We start from the raw sequence: 27,663 nt of genomic DNA, 5'->3' as shown, positions 1-27,663 counted from the left end.
CATATTGAAAGCCTGATCTGAAAGATGATGGCATTAGCAGCAGTAGCCACTGTAATATGACAAATCATCACGAAAATAGTATGCTTGACACACTGATGATGAAGCATAATTTGCCTGTAGATTTATCCACATCTGATGACGTCTCCAACTGTGACATGAAAAAATTTTCCCTGCTGACCGATATGAAACAGATACCCTCTTCCCCAACCAGTGAGAAAGTAAACTATCTCTCCTCCCGCGACCACACTGCTTGCAAACACCTTTTTTCGCAAACAGATTCATTGGCCATCCCTGAGCATTTGACTATTTGAAATATATTACTGGTAATGCTGCCTAATGGGGATGGAAAAAAACCAAACATGAAGTCAACATCAAAGTCTGTATCTGTCAACATGACTTTTACTGGATAAGTTTAAGATCTACATACCATGGCAAGAACTACTTTTTCCAAACTCTTAGCTAGAAGATGCTCAGACAAAGTTACAAGTCCATTTTTTTAAAAAGGAAAATTTATCCAAGGTTCTCAAATGTTTTTTTTTTTGTAAACAAAGTGAAATGAACATGAGAAAGATGAAAACTACAAAAGAGACAAACATCTGTGTTCAATACACCACAGTTGGTAATTACCTAGTGATAACTATATGAGTTCAGCCATATCGATTTAATTGAATTCAGATACCAAACACAGCATTAAAGTTAGACTGGAAGGTCTGTCACTAGAGGGCGCTCTCTATGCTCCCCTATTAAAAGAAACAAGTCATCGTTGATGACACAGTCCCCACTTGTTAATGGGTGCTTTGATTACAGGTCCTCAGAGAGGATAGAGTCCTCTTCATTAGGTCTGTGATAAAAATACTTTTGAATAAATTCGCTTGATACATGTCTGAGTTGTAGTTCAGGAGATAAAAAAATCGTAATAAAATGGCCACATGGTGGCCATATTGGATCAAATCACAAAACAAATCAATGTGCATATGTATGACATAGGTCAATGTCCTTGTACCAAGTTTGAATAAAATTGGTTGAGATATGCCTGAGTTATGGCTCTGTACATGAAAAAATCGTAAAAAAATGGCCGCATGGCGGCCATATTGGATCGCATCACAAAACAAATTGATGTGTATAGCTATGACATTGGTCAATGTCCTTGTACCAACTTTGAATAAAATCTGTAGAAACATGCCTGAGTTATGACTCTGTACATGAAAAAATCGTAATAAAATGGCCGCCTGCTGGCGGCCATATTGGATCGTATCACAAAACAAATCAATGTGCATATGTATAGGTCAATGTCCTTGTACCAATTTTGAATGAAATTGGTTGAGATATGCCTGAGTTATGGCTCTGTACATGAAACAATCGTAACAAAATGGCCGCCTGGCGGCCATATTGGATCGTATCACAAAACAAATTGATGTGCATAGCTATGACATTGGTCAATGTCCTTGTACCAACTTTGAATAAAATCTGTAGAAACATGCCTGAGTTCTGTACATGAAAAAATCGTAATAAAATGGCCGCCTGGCGGCCATATTGGATTGTATCACAAAACAAATTGACGTGCATATGTATGACATAGGTCAATGTCCTTGTACCAATTTTGAATGAAATTGGTTGAGATATGCCTGAGTTATGGCTCTGTACATGAAACAATCGTAACAAAATGGCCGCCTGGCGGCCATATTGGATCGTATCACAAAACAAATTGATGTGCATAGCAATGACATTGGTCAATATCCTTGTACCAACTTTGAATAAAATCTGTAGAAACATGCCTGAGTTATGGCTCTGTACATGAAAAAAATCGTAATAAAATGGCCGCCTGCTGGCGGCCATATTGGATCGTATCACAAAACAAATCAATGTGCATATGTATAGGTCAATGTCCTTGTACCAATTTTGAATGAAATTGGTTGAGATATGCCTGAGTTATGGCTCTGTACATGAAAAATCGTAACAAAATGGCCGCACGGCGGCCATATTGGATCGTATCACAAAAAAAATTGACGTGCATATCTATGACACTGGTCAATGTCCTTGTACCAACTTTGAATAAAATCAGTTGAAACATGCCTGAATTATGGCTCTGTACATGAAAAAATCGTAATAAAATGGCCGCCTGGCAGCCATATTGGATCGTATCACAAAACAAATCGACGTGCATCTGTATGACGTATGAAGTAATCCTTGTACCAAGTTTGAATGAAATCGCTTCAGGCATCTCTGAGATATCTGCGTGAACGGACGGACGGACGCACGCACGCACGCACGCACGGACGCACGCACGGACATGACCAAACCTATAAGTCCCCCCGGACGGTGTCCGTGGGGACTAAAAAAAAGAGCAGGGGAGCGTAGGGAGCATCCTCGATCAGAGATCTTTCAGTCTACCTTATAGTGGTCTGTGTTACACTCGGTTGAACAATTTGCTAACAGAACAGTAAAATAACTGCCTGCTCAGGTGGGTCACTTTCTTGCAGGGCTGGTGAAATTTTAGTAACTGCTCCACCCGAATTTTTTCAAATGACATCAGAGGTGAGGTACACATATACAGTATGCGAAACATTATTCAGGGAAGTATTACTTTGATCGGTGACGAAATGGTAAGTTACATTTTGGGTATATCTGGATGTAATTTTCCATGTATTTCTGGTCACAGGATAAATTGAATAAATGTTACAAAGCCCAAAGTTAGTAACATTGGACTGAAAATGAATTATGATTAACAAAAATGCTGAATCAACACACTGACAAAAGTTTGAGAAAGTTTTCCCATATTTAACACCATTTGCCTCTTCATTATCCATTCAATTATCCTGCCAGAAAGCAGTTTCATCAAAAGTATAAGTTTTGCCGGTCACATTGTCTTTACAGCATGAACTGTTTCTTCCAATCCACATGGACCGTCAACTCTCCAACAAAATAGCCTGATCAATTTCCTTGGGTCATTAACCAGGGAACCTTAGTGTATCCAATACAGATGCCTCTAACGTAATAAATCTTATATTTGAGAAATGAAATCAACTGAACATTTCTTTCATAGCTCACAACATATATTGTGTAACAGATTTCAACTGCCATATTATCTCCCTCACCTTGTCCAAATTAGATGTTGCTACTATCAATGAAACTAGAGGATAAATAAAGTTCAAAAGAATGGTATTATTCACGACTGTTTCACAGAAGTGGATTTTGTTTTGTATTTGGAGCTCAGGCATTGAAAGGAAAATAATGTAACTTGGATTTTTTAAAGTACAAAATAATCTACAGAAATATATAACTTATATATTATCTCTACACTACTAGTATTTTTGAGTTAGTTAACTAGTTGCAGGCACTGTCACAATGTCTGCTCAGATTTTGTTTATTTGTTTGCTCAGATTTTGTTGACAGTGTTGGACAATATCATTTTTATCAAAAAAACTTAACATATAAGTTAGACACTGTTGTTTTCTAGGTGATTGAACCAACATTGACATAGTCACAAGGGAAGCATTCACTATCTATAGCTAAGAGCCAAATTCTTTTGAAATAGTTCAATGACTATGATGAGACTCTTTTGAAGTAAACATAAAATTTGCAATTTCAACTGATACTGTCTTTGTTTATTCATTTTTCCACAACAAAAGTAAATCCTGGTTTGCTTTCTGTGCTGTTTTCTTCAATACAGCTTCCTCTTTTTGAAGTTTAGCAACTTCCTCACATCATCTTGGCAAAGCTACTGAGTTCTGGTGGTTTGTGTATCCATTCACCATAACCTTTCAGTCTCATGTGATTCATCAGTTCTGTCTTGCCAGCCTGATAATGCTTACTCTGAGCCTGAGGAACCATGTATATAAATGGATATTTGAACATTAATTTTATGTAATTGATTTCCACAACTGCAACTGTACAGATAAGTAAGGGTTTTTCAGTTTCCATATAGTCTACTAAGTAGAGCTTAGAATTGTAAATATTTTCGGAAACATTCAAAATTTTTGCATCTTATGAGCACACTGAAACATACCTAATTGTTTTAAAGTCACAATGTTCAAATGTATTAGCACTTCAGAAACAAAAGCACATCGGTTTTGTAATTTGTAATTGCACTCAGTGCCACATCAAAATTTTTGATGCGTACAGATGTACATGGATGTTTACAGTAGCAACTTTCATAGTACATTTTTTCTTGTTTAAAGTACAGGTAAATTCTTCCATGGCATCAGTGACACACTTGGGGAACAATCTGTGCAGTCAGAAATTTATTTCTCAAAAGCAAATCAACTTCCAGCAAAACAAGGCAAATGTCCGGCAGTCATCAACATTGTCCAGAATCTGTGTCATATCTATTTGCAGATGCGGGCAGGACCTATTACGTTGACCTGAAGACATCAGATATAAGGAAGGTTTTCCATTTTGAATCATTCACTGAGAACACCACACAGTGATTGGACAACAACTAAAGAACTAAAAGGAAACACTGCCCAGCCAAGATAAGGTGCACCTCTACATATTTAAATGGCAAGCAGTGTTTCATCTAGACAGGGTGGTGGGGTGATTCACCCTCTGTTGACAAGTTGGCCCCCAGCAATTTGTCAAGGGAGGACCAGTGTCACATGAAATTATGTAAGTAACACCTCAGAGATAGAACATCCAAACAGGGTGGAATCCCCCATTATTCTGGCAAAGGGGTACAATCCCTCTTTTGAGGCAAGCCTAATAACTGTCAACATAGACGTTCTTGATAAAATCTAATCAGTCTACAGGGGGTGTAGAGACTCTATTGGCAACTAGGTTGAAACTGACCTTTACTTGGTAGTATGTATTAGCGTAGAGTAAGTCGTGTCTTTCAGACATCTTGCAGAGTTCTTGAAATCGACCACAGTAGAACGCAAGCTTACAGAGTCTGCTAGCACCACTGGCACCTGACCTGAATGGTGAGCTGAACATCACAAGCGAAGGAAAACAGAAAAATCCACTGGTTACCTTTTCACACTATGGAGAACAAGTCATCGTCAATGACATAGTCCCCACTTGTAATAGGAGTATTAGTCTTGATGGGGCAGGGAAATGTGGTCATTAAGAAGTATCACTGGAATGTGGCGTTCAGATCTATGGATACATAGGTCTATGTCCCAATTTGAAACAAGAGGCATGTCTAAGTTATGGTTCTAAATCAGGAAAAAAGATCAGACCTCAAGCTGTATTGGCCAGCCAAGAAATACATATGTGCATAATAAATGAGGTACAAGATGTGACATCTTAAGGTCTATTATCCTATCAAAATTGAAGCATAAAGAACTTGTGGTTACTGAGTTATGCATATATAAGTATAATCAAGGTCAAACGTCATCAAGGTCATGTGACATTTCGAAAAAAAAAATTGTATTGCTAATTAATCCCTATATGCAAAAATCCAGACCTCTAGCTCTATTGGCTTGCCCAGAATTATATATGCGCATAATTAATGAGGTAAACCATGTGTTGTCATAAGGTCTCCCATCCTACTAAATATAAAGGACATAGCACTTGTGGTTACTTATTTATTGACATAAACATGTATTTTAGGTAAAAGGTTATCGAGGTCACATGAAATTTTGTCAAAAAATTTCTATCCTATATAAAAATCAGACATCTAGCTCTATTGGCTCGCTCAAAGTTAGATATGTGCATAATTAATGAGGTACAATATGTGGCGTCATAAGGTGTCCCATCATACCAAATATGAAGGGTGTAGCACTTGTGGTTACTGAGTTATGGACAAATATGTATATTTGAGGTCACAGGTCATTGAGGTCATGTGACATTTTGTCAAAAAAATTGTATTGCTAAGTTATCCCTATATACCAAAAATCAGACCTCTAGCTCTATTGGCTCGCTCAAAATTAGATATGCACATAATTAATGAGGTACAATATGTGGCGTCATAAGGTGTCCCATCATACTATATATGAAAGGTTTAGCACTTGGGTTACTGAGTTATGGACAAATATGTATATTTGAGGTCAAAGGTCATTGAGGTCATGTGACATTTTGTAAAAAAATTGTATTGCACAGTTATCCCTATATACCAAAAATCAGACCTCTAGCTCTACTGGCTCGCTCAAAATTAGATGTGCACATAATTAATGAGGTACAATATGTGGCGTCATAAGGTGTCCCATCATACTATATATGAAAGGTTTAGCACTTGTGGTTACTGAGTTATGGACAAATATATATATTTGAGGTCAAAGGTCACCAAGGTCACGTGACATTTTGTCAAAGTGTCTGAGATATCTGCGTGAATGTGATGGACTCACGGACAGTCATGACCCAATCTATAAGCAGGGCTGTCAATTATAGCCGGTCACCGGCGGCAAATCGCCGTCTGACACAGGTCTTGCTGCCGCCTGTTTTCCCTATTCAAGGCCTGCAATAATGATCTTTACACACGTTATGAATTCTTGCCTGTCCAAATTCTACCGTTGGCTGCGCTGTGCTACAGAGGCGCAGCCCCTAAGGCTCGTTGGTAGCCGATTTCTGATTGGTTTCAATCGGTACTGTCAAAAAGCTTTACGTGTTCTGATTGGTTTTCGGGCGTACACGATCGATATGGCTACGAAAGTCGACAGCCATGTTGGATTTATGGGTCCAAAAAAGACCCCGAGAGGCTTACACTAGCTCTGGGTATAAAAGTAATGTCGATATTTGTAAATCATTTTATTTTCCTGAGGAATTTCAGTGATCGGGGGTTCAATCCATCAATGGTATAGCATGCAATGTGATTTCACGCTGCGTCTGAGCTAAATGCCATAGCATTACGTGTATTTAGCGACTGGAATTTTTGATTTGTTTTCCCGTTTGCAGATCGTGAACACTCTTTACAATCAGTAAGAGTCGTTTACTCGGCGCAAAAAAAACTTTGTTGGGATTGACACAATTTTTAGTGAGTTTTGACTACCACTGAATTTGTTTGCACCAAGCTGCCGTTCTATGAAATGTATTCATACGGTAGTACATGCTGTGTACTGTGGTTGTTTCGAAGGCCCGTGTATTGAAGTTTGATAAATATTTTCCGACATCTGAAATCTTTCCTCAAAAGCAAATATCGGTATTCCGATCCTTCAAAATCATTTACCAAGACCACATTTTTAATGTTTAGGGCAATCACAAAATTAGCTACGCTTGACTATATACTTTCGCGGTATCTTGCACGTACGTGAGGCGGTAACCATGTTTTGAATATGGATATAACATGCATGTAGTGAGCTTACCCACTTGGCCGGCGTGAGTTTCGACAAAACTCTGCCTACTGTGAGGGATATCAGAATAGATACTATGATAGCCATCAGGTAAAAATATTTGATCGTTAACTTACACGCGCAAGGATTTACTACGTAAATAAATCAACATATTCTCATCTTGTCGATTGAGAGGCCGACGAACAACGAAGCCACGCAATTTCATTAGCGGATGTAAACTTTAGTATTGTAATTGTTTGTATGACGTAGCGTCTACTCAAATTGTCTCTGGTAATGGTCTCGTATTTACCCCATAACATTTGTAAATTTTCACACTGGAAATTCATAGCCGGTAACTCTGAGGAGAGGTCTTGAAACAGACAAAATAAAATTAACAGTATCAACCAGACGTAGATCGGAATTTTTTGTCGTGACGTTATGACATCAGTTTTGCAGTGGGGACAAGATTTTTTAAAATTCTAATACGATTAGCTGTTTTTGAATGGGAACATATTACAATTATTGAATTACTTTCTGCAGATGTTTTTCTTAAGAAATAGTTTCTGCAGGTGTAGTTTCTAAAGCTACATCTGAAGAAATAGTTTTTGCAGATGTAGTTTCTGAAGCTACTGTTTCATCAGCCTGAGAATCACACAATATTGGGGTATTGTCAGCTGGTACTGCCATACAAGCCTTGGGCTTAGATGAGTACTCCAGTGATTCTGATTATGGTTCAGATTATGATCTTTATTAAGCATGGCAGGTTGTAATTCAACAGAATTTGTATGCAAATAATAATAACCTGGTGTATCAATAAACATATAAACTCTGTAATACTTCTGTTTGTCTTTCATAATTTTATTTCACAAGATTCAATTTCGTGTTGCTTTTTATACTTCAGTTATAATAAACTTGACAGTAAATTGCCCTCAAAAGTGCCACCACAGGCCACCAATTGAAGATGAATAATTAGAAAAGCTTCAGCTTCAGCGCGCACGCCTTTCTTCGCTTCGCTCCGCACAAGGCTGTACCCTCCTGTTCTTTCACTTGTACCCTTCTATTCAGAAAAACATTGACAGCCCTGTATAAGCCCCCTGAACTTTATCTGTGGGGACTAAAAACTGTGTCACTGCATCCTTTTTGCAATATGAATACGATGAGAAACTAAATTTTATTTTTCTTGGCCTTATCTTATACCCGTACATGGGAGTCTATGGAGAACAGCCTTATACATGGGAGTCTATGGAGGCGTAAACTAAAAAGTCCTCTAACGCGGCCAAATTTGATCGCATCGTGAAACAAATCGACGCGCATCTGTATGAGGTAGGGTACTATCCTTGTACCAAGTTTGAACGAAATCGCTCCAGGCGTCTCTGAGATATCTGCGTGAACGGACGCATGGACGCACGGACGCACGCACACACGCACGGACATGACCAAACCTGTAAGTCCCCCCCGGACGGTGTCAGTGGGGACTAAAAAGAATTGGCACAGGAATATCTCAGATATCTGCATTCATAAGCCCCTGTGCATGGACACAGCATTAATATTAATTTCATCCTGGGGACCCTGTGGATCATACCTGGGGACCCTGTGGATGGATATCAAAGACAGGAAAGAAAATGGCCGTCACACAGCCATTTATGATCGAATCATTACAAAAATCGGCGTGCATATATATGTGATAGAGATTAATATAGGTATCAACTTTCAATGCCGCCTGGCATCGCTGAGAAATTTACGTGAACGCCCGCACAGTCGTAAAATATAGGAAACAAAATGGCCGCCACGTAACCATTTTAGACCAGATCAAAACAAAAATCAATGTGCATATGTGTAACATATAGAGTAATCTATGTACCAAGTTTGAATGGAATCGCTCCTAACATCACTGAGAAATTTGCGTGAACATACGCACTGACATCAAATACAGGAAACAAAATGGCTGCCAGACGGCCATATTGAATCAGATCGTAAAACAAATCGATGTGCATATGTATGGCATAGGTGATAATCCTCGTACTAAGTTTGAATGAAATCGCTCCAGGCGTCTCTGAGATATCTGCGTGAACGGACGGACGGACGCACGCACGCACGCACGGACATGACCAAACCTATAAGTCCCCCCGGACGGTGTCTGTGGGGACTAACAACCAGCCAGTGTGGTCCAGTATCGACCAAGGCATTGGTCACATACACGGATAATACTACATGTATACTAGGCACAAACACTACAGTTGACATTCAAACATGAACTTGCAAGAAATCATTGACCATGACATTGATAAAACAATATTACAATGTGTGCTGGCATTGGTTCAGAATTTAGAACATAATTCGACTGTGAAATGGGCATGATATGTGCGCAAACATATTCCACTTCCCATGAAGTGGTTACTTCTACTCTTTCTCTAGAAGTAAAACTTATTAAAAGAATGTCTGTGGTAAATTAACTTGATATGCATAAATATGATATATTCTAATATTTCCAAATGGGTTAAAAATATAGGATGGCGAATCATTAAATGTTCTAAAACTAATTTGATCAGTTTGTTACACAGCTGGGCATGTCTTGACCAAAGTTTAATTGCATATCTGTGGCAAAATAAAATTTGTAATGTTGGTCTGCTAATCAACTCCAAACGCTGTAATTCAGTCGGAAGTCAGAGGCACCAGTAACCACTGTATAGTAACACACAACTTACCTAGCACTGCATTTGCCAGTGTTGCAGTCGATGACTTCATACTGTAGGTCTCCAAATGACCAGTTGATGCTGACCATCTTGTCCTCTTCACTGGCCGGACTCAGAGATATCACATTGCTGGTACGGCCAAGGAACGGATGGTTTAGATGAAAACCTGGCATCGAATCCATGATTCTATCATCCACTCTACAACACACAGCTCTGCACAGATGGCCATGGTCATACTGACTGCCTGAAATCGAATAAAATGAACACTTCTCTCTTGGAGTCTTGGTGTTTTTTGTACTGGAACGTTTCACAGTGTATAGTCTCAGTAATTGCAATTTTTGACATTATACTCAATTTTTGCTACTACAGGGATTATGCATTAACTATACATCTTCAGTTTACTCTGAATAGCATGTGAAAATACCTAATATTTGGTTGTCATTAGACATTCAATACACTCATCTAACAAAGTAGAAAGAAGATTAGCAGTTTTTTTTAAGAGTTGTTATCAGACATGTTGACTTGTGAAGCATCCTTCATCAGATACATGAACAGATAATAAATATACACTGTAAAGGAAAAATTTGACAAAAGACAAAATGAAATTCAGAATGGGTGTATACCGGTATACATGACTGAAGGCATTTATTGGAAGCATCATAGTACATGGTGACTGAAGTAAATGAAGAATATTGAAGATGGACGCTTGTCAACCATGCGGTCTAAATGGTGACAAAATATACAACTGCATACAGCTGCCGAGCCTCAGCAACCTTTAACCCTTTAAACCCGGCTCGGACAGAAATGTCCGATGACGTCATAGAGTACCAGGGGTTCAGGGTGCAAACCGTTAAAGTTGCTGGTTGCTGCAAATATATGTAGATATGGTAAAAGGAACATAATTGCATGTCATCCATCTTATACTGACAGTGCATCAATAGCACTGCACTGTATTGGTGACCAACTCGTTTTTTGCATGGCCATTCAAGTGAAAATCAGTGATTGGCTACCATACACACAGGTGACAGAATTCCTTTAATACCATCAAAGTTTGCAACTTTCAAAAATCTGCAGTCCATGGAAGACGTGTTCTCTGTGCAGTGACATACTGACCTAGAGTAACTGATGTCAGGTAGACTGGTTTTAGGAAATAACTCAGCAATGATCCCTGAAGTCCTATCACATTCCACATTAACAGTTTGTCACTGCAAGACATGCTGTATATGGTTCCCTGAAATTTAGTAAAGTAAAGAAAAAGTAGAGAAAAACTGAAACGGATTCCTAGTATCAAAGGGTCATGGGCAAGTATCGATGCAATGTTTGGTCACTGAACTTTCAAATTGGCAGACTTGATCTGAGCCAACACACAGTATGTGTATTAGATTATGTCTTTCTAACCACGCGACATATCGGTATGTATACTTTCAATCTCTATGAGACTCACAGTGTTGTACAACTAACACTAAATAATTCATCACCACGGATTGACTCTACCATACTGTTGTCTTTGGTGAAGTTGCATATTTCCACCAAGAAATGTGGTGAAGTTGACACCGTATGAACTTACTAGGTGACAATGCGGAAATATTGTGCTGGTGAAGTTGTGTTGAAACTATGCCTACATATGTGAGCAAATGTATCTTATCTACCTGAAGTCACAAAAAGAGTTAAGAAAAAAGCCTTACAATAACTTCTAGCTCAAAGAAATCAATGACTCACCCCTTCAGTAATGGATTCCCATGTCTGTATCATTTGTGCACTTAGCTCACATTGCCCTGATAGGAATCAGTCAGATTGCGAGATATTACAACACGGTTATCAAATAATATTTCTCTTCACTGCATTTTGTTATCACACAATAATGTTTCAAGTGTACACATTTATCAATTACAAAGACTGAAGGCATTCAGAAACTTGCTGAAAAATTTCAAGAACTTCTTAAACAACATTCTGAGCCAACTGGTACCTAGCCATAAAACTGACTTTTACTTATAACATGCACTTCCAGTAAGTTTGAGTGCTCTATATATTTAGTTTCCTTGGACAACACATTCAACTCCACGGACATGGTGTTTGAAATTGCTCTTTGTTTGATTACAGAGAAAATCCAATTCCTCTTTATATCAGACTTACCATCATGAGAGGTTACAGCAAGGTGACCTTGACCCGACAGCGCATTCTCTGTTGGGTAGTGTGCACCACTTGACATGAATTCAGCTTCTAAGTCTGTTAGTGGCTGACTTCCACTTTCCCTGTGGTGTGTGAAGAAAGACACTTGAACAGAGATTTCTTGAAAACTACAATTGCAATCACACTTGAAGACGCTAAATTCTCCAAAAATTGTCAGACATGCTGAAACAGTTCTGCATTTGACATTTTTGACAAAGCCAAAACAGATAATGGATTTTCTGAGATTGTGTATTTGACTGATTGATGCAGATATATTCTGCAAGACTGGTTGTTTGGAAATAATTCCAATAAGAACATGGAGTTTGAGCTAGCCCACTGGCTAAAAACTTCCAAAACACTGCACATTATTAGCATCAGAATATTTTTCCATGTATAACATAAACGATGGTATTGTTTACCTTGGTGTGTGCATGGAAGCATCTCCACATGGCGCCGAGTTCATGTACAGATGAAATGTCACATCATTCTTGATGCTCAGTCGTGAACTTCCACTGTGACTTTCAAAGATACTGTCCGACAGGTTGCCATCATAGTACGCTTTCAGTTCCCTGTACAGAAACCTGTATAGTAAAACAGTAGAGTCTTGTCACTCTGCATTATGTATGAAACATTTACTACAGTGGATATGAAGTGTACCTAAAATACACTGAATTCATAAGTGTACATGCTCTCTGTGAGTAGAGGAACATCTTTTTCCAGAAAAATTAAGCATCTGCTTTTAATATTCATTTTTTTTAATATTATGCTAGTCATGCAAACAAAACATAGCTGCTTATTTTCACGTCCATTTGTCATTCAAAGTATTTCTGACAGAATTATGAAAATGATGGTAATAAACTTTTGAGAGGCAATTTTGATGTAAACTTGTAGAGCAGAGCCATCAATACATTTCTGAGATCATGTAAGGTGGTAAACCCCTCACTACTTAAGTTATATGTCCTTCTTGTAACATTTCTTGCAATAATAACATGTAATCGCGAAGTAACATAGGGATTATCACAAATCCCTAGCTGCCTATGTACAATTGAATGTTACAGCCACTGTAAGTAATGGGTACAGGGTAGCAAAGAAATACTACAATCAGTGAAACAATGGATTTTTGTCAAATTTTACTCATCTACAAAATGAACCATCTTGATCTACCTTTGGAATGATCTTTTTGCAACGACTAGACCATGACAGTTGAGGAGAGATCTACCATCCATACATACAGCTTTACTTGGAATACAGCCGTGACCAGTGCCAATACTGATGACCTGACCCATGTCATGCTCACCTGCACAGACAATATTGAGAAAGAACGTGAGAACTGTAAAATCATGCGTAATATTTTCACTTAGAGGGAAACAAAACTCCAGTGAATTTCACCAAATGAATGTTCCAGGATGAGATAATCAAGGGAATAAAATTTTGGGGTGCTAGAAATGTCTATTTCACTTCTAACTTAAATATTTTCTGCTATGGTAAACCCTTATTTCAAATCTGTGGAGTACTTTTTTATTTGTATTTACCTAGGGAAGGTTTTCTGATGAACACACCTTGATAAATCAGAAGTTCAATTTCAAGAACAGCAGAATGAAGTATTAAGTAGTTGGATTAAAAATGGAGAAAGCACAAAGCTACTGAAGTCAGACAAACAGCAAAGTGAATTTACTCCTATTCAGAATACAAGGAACTTAGTAAAATAATTACTGTAACCTGCCTTTCCTCATGACAATGGCAGCTAGACTTGGTCTTTTCAGAATGTCGTGTCCACCAGGGAATGGAGTTCCAACCATTTGAAAATTGAAGGAAACCACAGCTATTTGGTCCGACAGTGTGAGATCAGCCAATGGGTTCCTTGCAGGCTTTTGCTCCACCATCACTTGTTGAACATCAGCCTTGTAAACAGGTCTGACAGGTGGCGGTGATGGGTATTGGAGATTCACCCTACCCCACGCATTTGCCGGCTTTATGCTGACAGTAGCGTCTTTTCCGGACTTGCCAGGACCTTGAGAGATATTGGCTCTTCTGTAACCAACACTAGGAAGATCACCTCTCCTGCTGCTCTGCTTGACCGGCTGTTTGGGTTTCAAACTTTGCTGTGTGGCAAACTTGTTCTGGGCGCTCTCTGCCACTCCTTGGCTCTGCCTGAGCAAGTGTCCTCTGCCGATACCGAGTGGTTTGCTGGAGTTGCCAGCACCAAGGACCATATCAGTTTGTCCAGTAGCTCCACCCCCTGGCCTGTTGTCTACACTTGGCTGCTTCACTGCACCTGAATGTTGAGAAGCCATCAACTGTCTCTGCTGGGAATTCACCGGAGCTGTACTAGGTCCTGCAGTGCCTGCAGATACTGCCTGCTTGGATTTAGCTGCAGCAGATGTCTCAGGAACATACAATCCCGGAATCACCTTGGCTTTCTCTTCAGTGACTCCTTCATCCTCAAAGAACCTCTTATTAATCTCCTGATACGCCGTGGGTAAAGGCTCATTCAGTTGGAAATGACCCCCCTTTGTTGTTGGCATGATGGTGGAGTCCTCTTTAGGTGTGTATCTGAATGGATCATCACTATCTGGCACAACAATGGCACGTCCCAAGGAGTCGTAGATGATGTTTCCTTTCTGTACTACATCCTCATCCACACCAAGCAGTGTTGTCAAAGCAATTTTGGCTGCAGCGGCTTTTGCATCTTTTTTTGTTCTTCCTGTTCCTATGAGGAGATTTCAAACAAACCAGTTACTTTGCAACGAATGGGTTACTTTTGAAGAAAGATCTCATCACGCAATATTCAGTGAGCAAGTCAAAGGGCCATTAGTTGTAACTTTTGATGATATTTTCTAAATTTTTGCTTTCTATGTCAATTGCAAGTACTTGCTCTACACCCTAAACACGTTGAAACACCTATTGAGCTTGTCAACTCATCATCTACACATGATACATGTACTGTTTGTGAGTTACATTTGACTTCTAGTCTAGACTGTTATTCAATTCTGAGCAATAACAATACAATCTACAGATGTAGAGGCGGCATTGACAAGCTGCATACTGTGAATCCTAATATGCTTTTGGGAGCAGAAAATGTGGTTGACATTTGTTTGCTGGCTTTAATTGTTTTTGAAAAATTGTTACGCTGTGCTTGATCTCCTTGGATTTCAAAATTAACAAATAAATAAACAAACAAATAAATAAATAAATAAATGCAAAAAAATAAATACAAAGGATAGATCACAAAGTGGGACAACTTTATTTCAGTGCTCAACAAAGTGCCCATACCTTGTCTATGTCTATATCCATCTGTGATAGCCACATATGCAAATGTATGGAACAAAACTGTCTTATCTCTGACCATGTCTTCTTCAAACTGCAAGTTTGTTCTTCTCATCTGACAGAACTCGTTCAGGGCAGCTCCTGGATTCTTAGATCCGGACAAGAACTTCTGGATCAGTTCTGCTGGAACCTTTTTCGGCGTCTTCGTCATCAGGTGGGCAAGTTTTGCCTGTTGGTTGTCGTCAATGGGTTCTGGTTGTGGGGCTGGCTGAGGCGGGGGCTGTGGCTTGACCATGGCTGGTCCCACAGCTGCAGCATAGCTCAGCGTCTTACCAACGCTGGGAGGTGCTGTGTTTTGTTGCTGCATTCCTGCAGTGAGGTGGCTGGGCATCCTCTGACCTTGCATGACCTGAGGCACACTGCGTGGAAGACGAAGGTTGTCACTCTCTGCTGACTGATGTTGACTGATCTGATAGAAGACATCTTTGCTAATACTTTGGCTGGCCATCTTCTAAAAAAAGATGAAAAAGATAAAGATACTAAACAATGAGCGAATTGATAATTTTCAAAGCATGGGCACACACAGAACCTCGAAAAACGTCCAGTATAACATTGAAGAAATAGCACAGCTACGAACAGATCAAATCACCAGTCACAGACACATTGGGCACAAGACTGAAGATTAGTGGACACACCTTCTGTTGCCAACTCAACATATTTTTAAGGGGCTCTATAATGAGTGATGAGAAGGGCAGACTCTCTAGGTTTCTAAACAAAATTTCTTTGTGTCCAATAATCAGACTCAATGGGTTACTTAACAAAATTTCTTTATGTCCCATAATCTTCAGTCTGGCCTATCCATTGGGCAAGTAGGGGCAGCACTTTGTTGTGTTGTCACTTTTTTCAATATTGCCCGCACATATTCAATGAATACATGTAAGCAACCTCTTCAAATTTCGATAACTGATTCACTGGTAGGTAAAGTGATGGTAGCAGGGCTCGAAATTAGCGGTAGTCCCGCGTCCACAGACTACCAACTTTTCCCTGGGGCTACCAAAGTCCATGAAATGGTAGCCCACACGGACTACCAAAGCCTGGGACATGAAATTACTTAGCCTGGGACATGATGTTGATCGCTGACGCCACTACACATGCTATACCGACGCTCGTACAGTCAACCCAGCTGGACACAGAAAGGACATGTCGAATTTGTTGCGACAAACTTTCAATAAAATATCATTTATATCTGAACTGATGTACTTGATAACAGGCTCGAGAAATGATGGCCAATGAAAGTTCATTTTCATATTTATTTAATCACAATTTATCAATCACAATTAGACACAAAATTATTCAAACTGCAAAGAAAAAGCTGTCGAGCCATCCACACACTTAGCTTTCCGAAGTGTAGGAGATCATCCCATGATATGCTGGGGAAATATAGTCAAAATTGCCAGGAAAGTATTAGGAACATGACTGTACCAAGTTGTCATCCTGAAATTCATAGCCAATCTATTTTTAGCCATGCTATGTTTACACGTGCTGAGTGAAAAGTCGTAGTCATTGCGAATATCAAAGTTCTGCGTATGTGTGAATAGGTCGTCAACCTTTGAGGCGTCACTGTCGTCCACTACACATGCTATACCGTTCTCCTAAGGCCATGATCTGCAGGTATTGACGTCAAATGACTAGAAAATTCACTCACTGGATAGAATCACGCAAAACAAATCGTTCATTGTCTAGATATAAATAAATATTCTTTACAAAAAACCCCTATTCATTCATGCATGGGCTACCAGACCTTGTCGCTGGGCTACCAACTTCAGAAAATGGTAGCCCAATGGGACTACCTGGCTAAAAAGTTAATTTCGAGCCCTGTGGTAGGCATGGGTGTCGGGACATGCTCACTACATGCGTGGCTTCACAAATCGGGATCAATGTCCAAGAGGTCATATTGGGGTCATTCCTGGCATGCGACGGTTATCTCACCATAGACCTTATAGTGGTCTACGTCTATCTGTCAACGATGTGAACCGAAGCTGGAACCACAAACTGATTAAGTGGTTATGTCATGTAAGCAGTGGTAATACTCCAGCAAATGATTTCAACATTACGCAACAGTTACAACGAAACCTGGACTCTGGACACAGGCGCTCCTTAGCTGGGTAGTCTGCTAAGTAGATCGATTTTCGGATCGATCTATTGATCCCGTAGTCGATATGCCCGCCACTGCAACCTAAATACTCACAAGGTGTGCAACACAGTCACTCAAAAAACACACCACCCGATTTGTAAACTGGCCGTGCGCTCGCACAAAACATTCAGAACTACACTCCCATATACCTAGTTGGATCACAAATTTACCCATCTCGTCGAAAATCACGCCGATGAATGTGTTGCTCGCATCATCTTGAAGAAATCGGCCGTGTTTTGAGACCAAGCGCAGTGAAATGTGGCCTGCAGAATGATTCTACCATATGATGTAATTTTTCCACTACTGATTGGCTAATCAACGGCCAAAACAAAGGTCATGGCAAAACGTCACTGGTGTAGTATAGTTGAACCAATCAGCAGTGGAAAAAATGACGTCATATGGTAGAATCGTTCTGCAGGCCGCATTTCACCGCGCTTGGTCACAAAACACGGCCGATTTCTTCAAGATGATGCGAGCAACACATTCATTGGCGTGATTTTCGACGAGATGGTTAAATTTGTGATCCAACTAGGTATATGGGAGTGTAGTTCTGAATGTTTTGTGCGAGCGCACGGCCAGTTTACAAATCGGGTGGTGTGTTTTTTGAGTGACTGTGTTGCACACCTTGTGAGTATTTAGGTTGCAGTGGCGGGCATATCGACTACGGGATCAATAGATCGATCCGAAAATCGATCCACTTAGCAGACTACCCAGCTAAGGAGCGCCTGTGACTCTGGAGTATATGCTTGAGCTAAACCGATGATGTCAGGACTTTGCTTGGCACAAAGAGACATGAAAATGATGAAGAAGCCACAACTGCCTCACAAAAGGACCGTATTCTAATTTCTGATGTAGTCCAATCTTCATTACTCACTTTTGCAGAAACGATTGAGTTCCCGTGTTTGAAAAAAGGCAACGCCTGTCTGTCTTGTTCAATGATTTGTATAATGATATAAAATCAGTATTTCCCGAGAAGGACACTGTTCCGCTAGCTCATCTGCCTCTGTTGGTACTTCCGGATTTTAAGGATCCACTAACCAGAATTTTGAATCTACAAATTTCGGCTTCCGCTTCTGAACGTTAATACGACATGACATCAACATTTAAGAGTTTGTGCACACTTATGATGATTAAGGTGCGTAAGAATTTGCAACACACTATTTTAAAAATTGTTCAGGCAACTTATAAAATAATCAGAATGTCGCACGAGGATTCTGACACATGAGGGCGCTGTTTACTTAATGTCACCGTTGAGATGGGAGCTTTATGTATTGGGGCCCGCTGTGTTTGAATGATGTATACATATTATATATGAGCAAATCATATCAAGTAGCTCAGAAGTGATTGTAAAAAAGTGGCATTGCTCTCGGAAATCGTCTTGACTATTACATTAACATGAAAAAGTTTGCGATAGCAAGAATTGACGACTGTAACAATACATCATCAGATGTGGCATATTTTTACTGTGGTCAATCAATCTGAAGACACCTTATATACAGGCTAATATACTCCCTGGTGTGTTTTATTTTGGGTCAATATACAGTCCTTTGATCAGTGCCACTACTGTGGCAAATTAAGATAGTATGCACGTCCAAAGTGAAAGACTTAAACGTTTGCCCAAACTTTCCTTGAGGAATCTTTCAACCATTCTCTTTCAAAATCAAGAATAAAAATTGGGGGTCACCGTACGAATTTTGGTACCAGAGAAACAATAACTCAAGATTTACTGATATTTAAAATTCAAAATGGCCACATCCCTACATTAAATGGGAAGTTACAGGACCATGGGCACATAATAGGGGATTACTGATGACGCAGCCATTTGCATAAATTGGGCGTGAGATTTTGAATTCTCATAGCATCGCTTTGACCGTAAGCTTATGATAAATTAGAATAATCATGATGGGCACTTTCGTGACACATGCAAAGAGGGTCGAATGGTCATACAAGAAACACATTGTGAAACATATGCATTCTCTGACAAAAATGGAACATTTTTTCAGTTTATTTTCGATTCATGTATACTCGCAATATATTCTCATATATCTTAAGCAAGATTCAATGACAATGAACGCCTGAAACAATTGGCAAAATTATGGGATTCTGGGACCAAACATGGCACGTCCGATCAGCAGCGGGGCTTTTTTACATTTGCATAGATTTACGATAATCCGGCTTTTATAGGGGAAGTTCCTGTTTAACTCAATGGAGAAAAATGAAAATATTTGAATTTCGAAAAACTAAAGCCAGAGAAGTTTTCTTACACCAGGAGCTTTAAATGAACCCCCACAAGTGGTATATCAGAAAAGAATTGTAAAAGTTTGAGAGTCCAGACAGGTGTGTTCTACCTTAAGTTTGGAAATAGATTCATATTGTGAAATCAATCAGATTCATATTGTGAAATCAATCATTTTTGCTTCCTTCAACATCTAAATCTTGATGCAACTATTCAGAAAGTATGATTTTTGTTTCTAGATGTTTGAAAGAAAGAAACACAAACTGGGCACCTCAAATAAATGTATTTTATTTCTATAGAAAAGATTACTTACTATACAACTATGTGCTGGCAGTGAATTTGATAAACATTTCTATAAAAATACCAAAGCAAAGTATATTTAGATATGCATTCCTTACAAGAGCTTGAGAGGACAGAGAGAGTTGATGAGACAGACACAATACACATGGTATTCTATTGAATTGCACAAAAAATACACTTTTTTTTACAAAGAAAATTTTCAACAATATGTGTTGTAATGCTTTGCATACATAGATATCTTTTCAACAAATATCAAACCACAGGCGGGAAAACTATGGTCAAAAGTATTGTTAGTTGAAGCTTGCAAACAAACTAAGAATTTGTCCTCTGAACAGAGTGGAAGTTAAACAAAACCAGAAAGTTTATCTGCAAAAATTTACAAGTTGGATAACAATCTTTGATAACTACAAAACTCAAACCTTGAACTAGCAGGGAGAGATACAGTGTATGACGGTAAGTATTCATAAATGCATTATTGTTTTCCAAAAACAAACAAATTCAAATCAGTGCTATTCAAGAAATGTTGCAGTCAAATTTCACATTCATTGATATGGTAACCATGGATATGCCGGTAGTAGAACAAAGGGATTCTGATACAAATAATAATACAAGATACAAATAATAATATCAATCTTGCACATAAGAATTGAAAACCCCACAGTGACTTTGGACTAGTACATTTGACTTTCGAGGTAGAGTGCTCAAAATTTAATTCACTCACACAGCAGACCATTTGTTTGCAAAGTTCAAAGAAATTGAGAATATAAGTTGCATTGCTACCAGCTGCAGAAACTGATAATAATATGAATCAAAAACCAAGAGAAATTTTCAGGACAATGCATTGGTGAGAGTAAGCTATAAAATATACGAAAGTTCTAGAAAATAATTATTCAGAACATATTGAGGCAGTGTTACTTTTCAGTAAATATTATCATATAATTTGTTCGTTAATGATATCTCAAAATTAGCTAATATTGCCCATTGATGATCTTGCCACTAAACTTTTTCCAAGTAGGAATATTATCACAAATATTTAAAATTTAAATATCTTTCAAAATATTAGAGAAATGAAAATTGAAAAGTTAGCTAACCAGTCTAAACTTAGCACACATCAACTTGGAGCCAGAATTTTGGCGGCAAAATTCTGTGAGTGCAGCAAGTTTTCTTCAGCTATTATCAACTTGGCAATGCCGAGTATTACATTGTCAACTTCATGGCATAATACATGGTTTCAAGCTCACGGTTCAATAATTTCCAAAGACACATAATAGGATATATGCATTGACTTCCTACTAGTGTGTTGTAAAACTTCATTATTGCAGTTGAACTTGAAATAATTGATGGCAGTACAAGGAATATTATTGCACCGGCGCTGGCATACTGCACCCCTACAGAAATGCTGTTCTATTCAGTCCCACTTTATCTTTGAACACAGTGTCATATGAATGCAATCTGATGACAGTTTGACTACAAGGCAGGACAGCAATATGTATAACAGTATGACGGTGATGAAATTCAAAGACAATCTTAATTTGTTCTTTTTGATCAATTCTGCTGCATTTGTTTTTTTTTCCAAGCAGACTTCTGATGGCTTTTCTAGACTTGTGTTGAATGGTCTCTGTCATATCTTGCCCTCTTGGTGGCCGGGTTGGTCCCCGGAGGGCTCCCTTTCAATCGTGTGGATCTACGCAATGGGGTTTGGTTATAGGAGACTTCTGTCAGAGGCCTTTTGCTAGAGCTGAAATCAAGAACAGAAAAAGACAAGTTAATGGTTACCTGATGGAACACAACGTATATCTTGCAACATTTCTGGTTGTCTGTTGAATAAATTTTTAACGTCTGATCCCTTGATTATAGTCACACCTTTCTGATGAGAACATCAGTTTTACCAATAAAACCTCTTTACATACAAAATAATTATGGTTTAGTTTATTTCTACAGTATTCTTAAAATAGTTGCTATTCATTTGACATATGCTCTAAAAACCTAGGGGTTTTTGCTGCAATAATTTCTGTACCAATTTGGAACCAAACACCCCTTAAGCAACGAAAGTCCCTTTAAAATTACTTTTGTAATTCACTAAGTTTGATATGATTTTATCCACTGCAATTACTAGTAGTTTCTCAATACAGTAATTTGACTCTGTGAACACCTGCAAGAACATAATCAGTATTGCACAAATCAGTTCAATATTTGGTAGTCAGCCAGCAGAATCAATGTGACCTCAGCAGCCCTGCAATATCAATGTGACCCCAACAGCCCTAGTCCAGTGTGCTAGTCAAGCATACATTCTATATTAGTATTCAACAGGTACCACATCACATCTGTGCAGTGAAATGGCACTTTCAATAGACAAAAAAGCCGTTTCACTTACGATCTCAGACCAATGAATTCACTCACTCCATTGATATGAACAATGTTTGACCTTTAACCTCTAGGGAAGCAGATTCAACAACTTCTTCACATCACATTCTTACCTCTGTGGTTTACTCTCAGATGCTGTCCGCTGACTGGCTGCTTCACTGACATTTTCTGAATCTGAATTTGTTGTATTTCCTTGGAGACAGAGCAACTCCACGACGTCCTCATGGCAGGATGCGACGTATATAGCGCCATCAGTGATGGCTGGGCCAACATAGCGTGGATTGACCAGATCAATGAATGTATGGGAACTGCTACTGCAAGGTGAACAAAGTAGAATTAAGATTGGACAACAAAATAGCAGATTTAGTAAACTATGACTACAAAAAGTAGTCAACTTTTCAGTTAAGTTCTCTTTGTAGATAGATTTAGGATTTTATAGAAAATAAATCTGATACCTGAGTACCAAGTTCAATGTTATATTAACTGGTGTTTTTGATAGGGTTTAGAGGGAACATATGTGTGTGGATAAGGGAATTTGGTAACATATATTTGCTGTCATCTCTGATGGTAGACTGGAAGGACATTCCTTCCTTCCCATCACAAAACCAAGGAAAGAAGCGCCCTCAAACGACAGACCTTCCAGTCTACTCACATGATTGCTTTGGTGTACCATGGGAACCCTCAGTAAAATGATCCATGAACTCTATTACATTTAAAGGGCTGACTGACAGTTAACATAATACTGATGGCATGAATTTTTTATCAGTGTTTACAACACAGCAAAGATGGTATCTCTCAGCTTTAACATTCTTTATCATTTCTGGGAATGCATATGAAAGAAGAAAACCTGAGATCATCACAGTGATGGCGGAACTTCCAATTTCGGAAAATGCTAAGTGATAGTCATAAATGGATTATTAATAATTATGCTGTTTTGGCAGATCTGGAGTAGAAATTGCAGGAATTTAAAACCAGCCCATAGAAACCAGTAAATTACCAGCCATCATAACATAGCATAATAAAAAAAAAAATATTTTAATTTTGACATCCATTGATATTGTACCACTAACCTGTCAGATTGATTCTCTGATCTGATGTTACACACTTCCAAGGAATTGAAATGAATGACGTACAGGAATGGTGCACGGTATGAGAATGCCAAGGGCAGGCATGTCCATTTCATATCATCAGTACGGGTCCTGCGTCCATACTCATCCACAAACACACCAAATTCTGTAATCACAGAGATAGAGATAAGTTAGTCTAGGTATTAAGATGGTCACAAGGACCAGAAATCAACAAGCTTACTGTAAAACAACAGGATTTGATGATTACTCTTCACTATATATATATGATTAAATTTCAAATCCTGATACTTTTTCCATCGTAATGCATTTACCAGGAAAAAAGCCCACTGGAATCTGCAATAGGGCAAACAGCATCAATTTTTAGTATGGTGGTAATGTAAAAATCTAGCCCTTTTCAACAGAAACAGCATTAAAGGGGCCTCACAATGTATGTTATAGCCATGCTGGAAAAGGTTTAGGGAACTGTATGCACACAGATGATACAATCAATAAGCATAGCTGTCAACAATCTGTGCCAAAAGCTTGGAATAGAATATCATTCTATTGCCAGTTGTATGGTTTGTTTTTTATCATGAGAAGCAGATTCAGTAGAATTTGACATACTCACCATGGAAACAAAGGAGGAATTCAATTGGTTCTGAGGGTTTGGATACTTGGAGGATGGAGATTGGGAAACTGTTGACATGCCTGGCACCATAGAGTGCATACGCTAAGGAAGTGTCACTCGGATCCAAGAATTCTGACAGGAACAAGAAAAAAATTAAATCAGGCTGATTAAATTTTTTGACAGATATTCTCCTGCAATTTTTGCAAATTTGCAAACAGCAAGCATGGCATCCATCGTCAAAGCAGTAACATTGACCATCCCATCACCACCACTGTCAAAGTTATGCAAGTTTTCCATAATTTCAATAATTTTCACATAGGTGCCTGGATTTTACGGGCAACAGCAACATACATTTCATCCTCATGAGTTTTGTCAAAACATTTTAAATAAAACAAACAAAAAATGTTCTAAATCACGAAAAAGGGGATCGTAAAGTAGTGACATTAAATAGACAAATTTCACATAATAAAGTATGTTTCATGCAAAATACTCAGTTGTAAGGAAACATCAGGGTTGGTTTCAACACAGCTTCCACTCACCTTCCACAGTGTTCTGTTGAAGATCAATCTCATAGAATTTGTCAGTGCCAACCAACACACTGGCATGTGTGAAGTGAATGCAGCTACATGGTTCCACTGTTTCTATCTCCTGCAATAGATCAGCGTAACAAAACTATTAGGAAACTAATACAGTGACCCTATTATCTAAATCTATGGAAAATTCCATCATTTGCTTCCAATAACATCAGAGCTTGTTGGAAGTAAGCTTGTTGGAAGTAAAGGACTCCATCATGAGTGTGTTACCTTGAATAATGAAATAGATACTTGTTTTGCCAATGATCCAGTACCAGCAGTAGAGTTTAAAAGAATGAGTTAGTAAAACCTGTCTAAACCTGTCTAAACCGAACCTTTTGGGGACTGAGAAAATTGTTCGGTTTGGAGAGGTGTTTGGTTTATAGAGGTCCTTTTAACATAGAGTTCTACTGGAATTGGACGGGAAAAGAGTTCAGTTTAGACAGGTTTCCAGTTTAGACAGGGTTCGCTTTAGACAGGTTTCACTGTACAACATTATGTATGTGTGTATGTATGTGTGAGTGAAAAGAGCTCAGTGGGCAAAGATAACCTTACCTTCTGGACACAGAACACTCCCATGCTACTGTTATATTTCATCAGGACAATCTTTTCGGGCATGGCAGCACACAGGTAGACAGACCTGCTGTCGGAACCCACAGCAAACAGGTGACAGTAAGTGACATCGTCGATGACCTTGGGGTCGATGACAGACTGTGTGACACTGGCTTGACTGGCCCTGGTTTTTAGCAGCTTGTAGTCGACTGTGCAGAGTTGTCGATCGTCACCTGTCAGAAAAATACAGCTCAATAAATGTGCTTGAATCATCAATAATTGCATATAATACCAGTATATATGGTCATTTGCCATGAAAATTTGAGTATTGTTACTCATCACTTGGTTAAAATAATAAATGTGGTAACTTCTTGAAGTTGACTTGTATCAATCATAATTGTGCAGCATCTTCAGGAAATAATGTGTAGCATTATGCAAAGTTATCTCTGATTGGTCAATTATGTTTGTAGACCAATTTCAGCACAAAAAAGGTGTATTTGAGGAGCATAAATAATTCAATACATGAGTTTAGGGCTGCACAATGCCCCAATTTCACCATTTTACCACCAGATTTGAATATGACCTTAGGGTCTTCAAAAGGGAGGTATGTCTATCTACATGGGAAATGGGATGTGAGTGAACATATCTAGCCTGTCTCAGTAACATGTCTACCACAGAGATGATTTACGTGCAAATTACTGTCAAGGCAGTGCTGTGAGTCATCCACTTGATGTGATCAGTGGCTGACTTTACAAACATCGACCAAAATGTGATGTCAGTCAGTGACATCAATTGAACATATTGTGAAATTCAAAGGAAGACAGAACTGGTATCTGCCTTGCAGCTTCTACAACAACCACACCATTACATATGTTATCTTTACAAGACTTGGCTATCGTCAAAGCTAGAACCTGATCATTAAACTAACCAGCTATCATCACTACAAGACCCAATTGTGCAATGCTCTGCATCTGGAAGACGCTGTCAACGCCATCCAGGCAGGATATCTTGTCTCTCTTCTTTATGTCCATGGCATACAAACCCTCCTCTGCACCAATTAACAGGATCTGTAGTTGTGCAAAAATTAAACGAAATATTTTTTTTCAAAAAGTATACTGGAGTATGGGAAGCACAGTGTGAAATTCAGTGTGGTGTTAAAATATGTTATTTTTCGAGGTACATAACCATTAGTAATCTAATTATACACTTTTGGTGCAATGAATCATTTTGTCACATTTCCACTGTCTGATGGCTTGGCTCTGCTGGAATATGGTGCAGTCCACCAATCTCTAAGTCAAAAACCTGCATTGAAATCAATGTGATAAAATTGACCTCAATGTGACAATCATTTCACTTCAGATGTCTAAGCTAGGGAACATTCTAACATTGACAGGATGAATATGAATGAGTCGTCATTTCAGTGATATAAACGATCATCTTCATGTTCTGTTACACAACTTACCTGGTCATCTAGAAGTAGTGTGCAGTTCATATCTACATAGTCTTCGTCTTCCAGTACAATCAGACAATTACCAATCATTTTCTGATCAAATAAAACAACAGCAAATGTTGAAATTTGCATATGTATTACCATATTTATTCATGTAAGGCGCCCTGGGTCCATGGCATGTAATTTTACTCAGAAATTGGGCATGGGCACTTACCAGAACCCCAACTGGACACTTTCAAATGTTATTCATTTCATCACCATTGCAAATAAAGCAGAAAACATGAGAAAGATGCTACACTGTTCAAAAGCTCCCAATTTTTTTTCTGATATCAAAAACTTAGCACATAATCAACGGCCCTTGCGAGGGCCACCAAAATATGAAAAGAACTATTGATGCAACAAAAAATGTAGAATGAATGAGAATCACACACAATACTTTCCAAATGTTTTATTTCCCATTCCATTGAAAACCTGAAAGGGGGGGGGGGGGGGGGGGGGATGGGGAGATGCCTGAACATCACCTTGATTCAAAACTTTCAGTGCAAGTTGGATGTGGGCACCTGCCTGGGCATAGCGGGCTTATGCGGATAAATAAAGTATACACTGTGTGCTACATCATATTAAAGATGATTCAGGGCTTGACAATTTTTTTTTCAGTTCACTTGTCCGTCGGACAAGTGGATCGGACAAGTGGATTTTCAATTTCACTTGTCCTTACAAAAATTTTACTTGTCCTCCATTTGTAATAATCAGGACCAAAATACTTGCGACGAATTCCGTAGCGGCTTTCAGGGCTTTCTTATTTTGGTAATTTTCACCGATGTTGACGCCGATTTTTCTCAAAAGTTCACATTGAAGTAGCCCTGCGTACGGTCTGTGTGTTCCCGGCGTTATACGACCTCCACCACAAGAGGCCGTATAATGCCGGGAACACACAGACTGTACGCAGGGCTAACATTGAGGGTACAT

At 38.8% G+C, this 27,663-nt stretch overlaps 2 protein-coding genes across 3 annotated transcripts in view; both read right to left on the bottom strand.

The window, feature by feature from the left end:
* Positions 1–382: 382 nt before the first annotated feature.
* LOC139144800 (double-stranded RNA-specific adenosine deaminase-like) lies at positions 383–18,562 on the bottom strand. Its single transcript, XM_070715578.1, has 11 exons — positions 18,400–18,562; positions 15,338–15,842; positions 13,788–14,774; positions 13,229–13,361; positions 12,484–12,645; positions 12,029–12,147; positions 11,615–11,670; positions 11,009–11,126; positions 9,908–10,139; positions 4,786–4,921; positions 383–3,819 (listed from the first exon to the last, which is right to left on the bottom strand). Exons 2-11 carry the CDS (start codon positions 15,837–15,839, stop codon positions 3,700–3,702), a joined length of 2,565 nt encoding a protein of 854 aa, XP_070571679.1. The 5' UTR covers positions 15,840–15,842; positions 18,400–18,562; the 3' UTR covers positions 383–3,699.
* Positions 18,563–20,033: 1,471 nt separating this feature from the next.
* Positions 20,034–27,663, bottom strand: part of LOC139144799 (citron rho-interacting kinase-like) — a 28,988-nt gene continuing 21,358 nt past the window's right edge. The window contains exons 27-34 of one of the 2 annotated variants that reach the window (XM_070715576.1): positions 26,707–26,787; positions 26,173–26,311; positions 25,248–25,477; positions 24,660–24,768; positions 24,121–24,252; positions 23,496–23,658; positions 22,539–22,739; positions 20,034–21,799 (exon numbers count right to left, since the gene is read on the bottom strand). In XM_070715576.1, the coding sequence (XP_070571677.1) occupies positions 21,658–21,799; positions 22,539–22,739; positions 23,496–23,658; positions 24,121–24,252; positions 24,660–24,768; positions 25,248–25,477; positions 26,173–26,311; positions 26,707–26,787 (1,197 nt within the window). In that variant the 3' untranslated portion in view covers positions 20,034–21,657. The remainder of the gene's footprint in view (positions 21,800–22,538; positions 22,740–23,495; positions 23,659–24,120; positions 24,253–24,659; positions 24,769–25,247; positions 25,478–26,172; positions 26,312–26,706; positions 26,788–27,663) is intronic. The other variant, XM_070715577.1, reaches the window with a different exon arrangement.

This window comes from Ptychodera flava, chromosome 12 (genome assembly GCF_041260155.1).
Source record: "Ptychodera flava strain L36383 chromosome 12, AS_Pfla_20210202, whole genome shotgun sequence".
Classification (NCBI taxonomy): Eukaryota; Metazoa; Hemichordata; class Enteropneusta; family Ptychoderidae; genus Ptychodera; species Ptychodera flava.
Note: the sequence above shows the minus strand (reverse complement) of the source record. Positions and strands in the feature narration are given on the sequence as shown.

Excerpts from the sequence above, each read along its gene's own strand:
- LOC139144800 (XM_070715578.1), bottom strand. The coding sequence starts at position 15,839 with ATGGCCAGCCAAAGTATTAGCAAAGATGTCTTCTATCAGATCAGTCAA. Across the intron at positions 12,646-13,228 it reads GCAAAAAGATCATTCCAAAG|GTTTCTGTACAGGGAACTGA; the intron begins GTAGATCAAGAT and ends TTTACTATACAG. Across the intron at positions 11,127-11,614 it reads GGGAATCCATTACTGAAGGG|GGAACCATATACAGCATGTC; the intron begins GTGAGTCATTGA and ends ACTAAATTTCAG.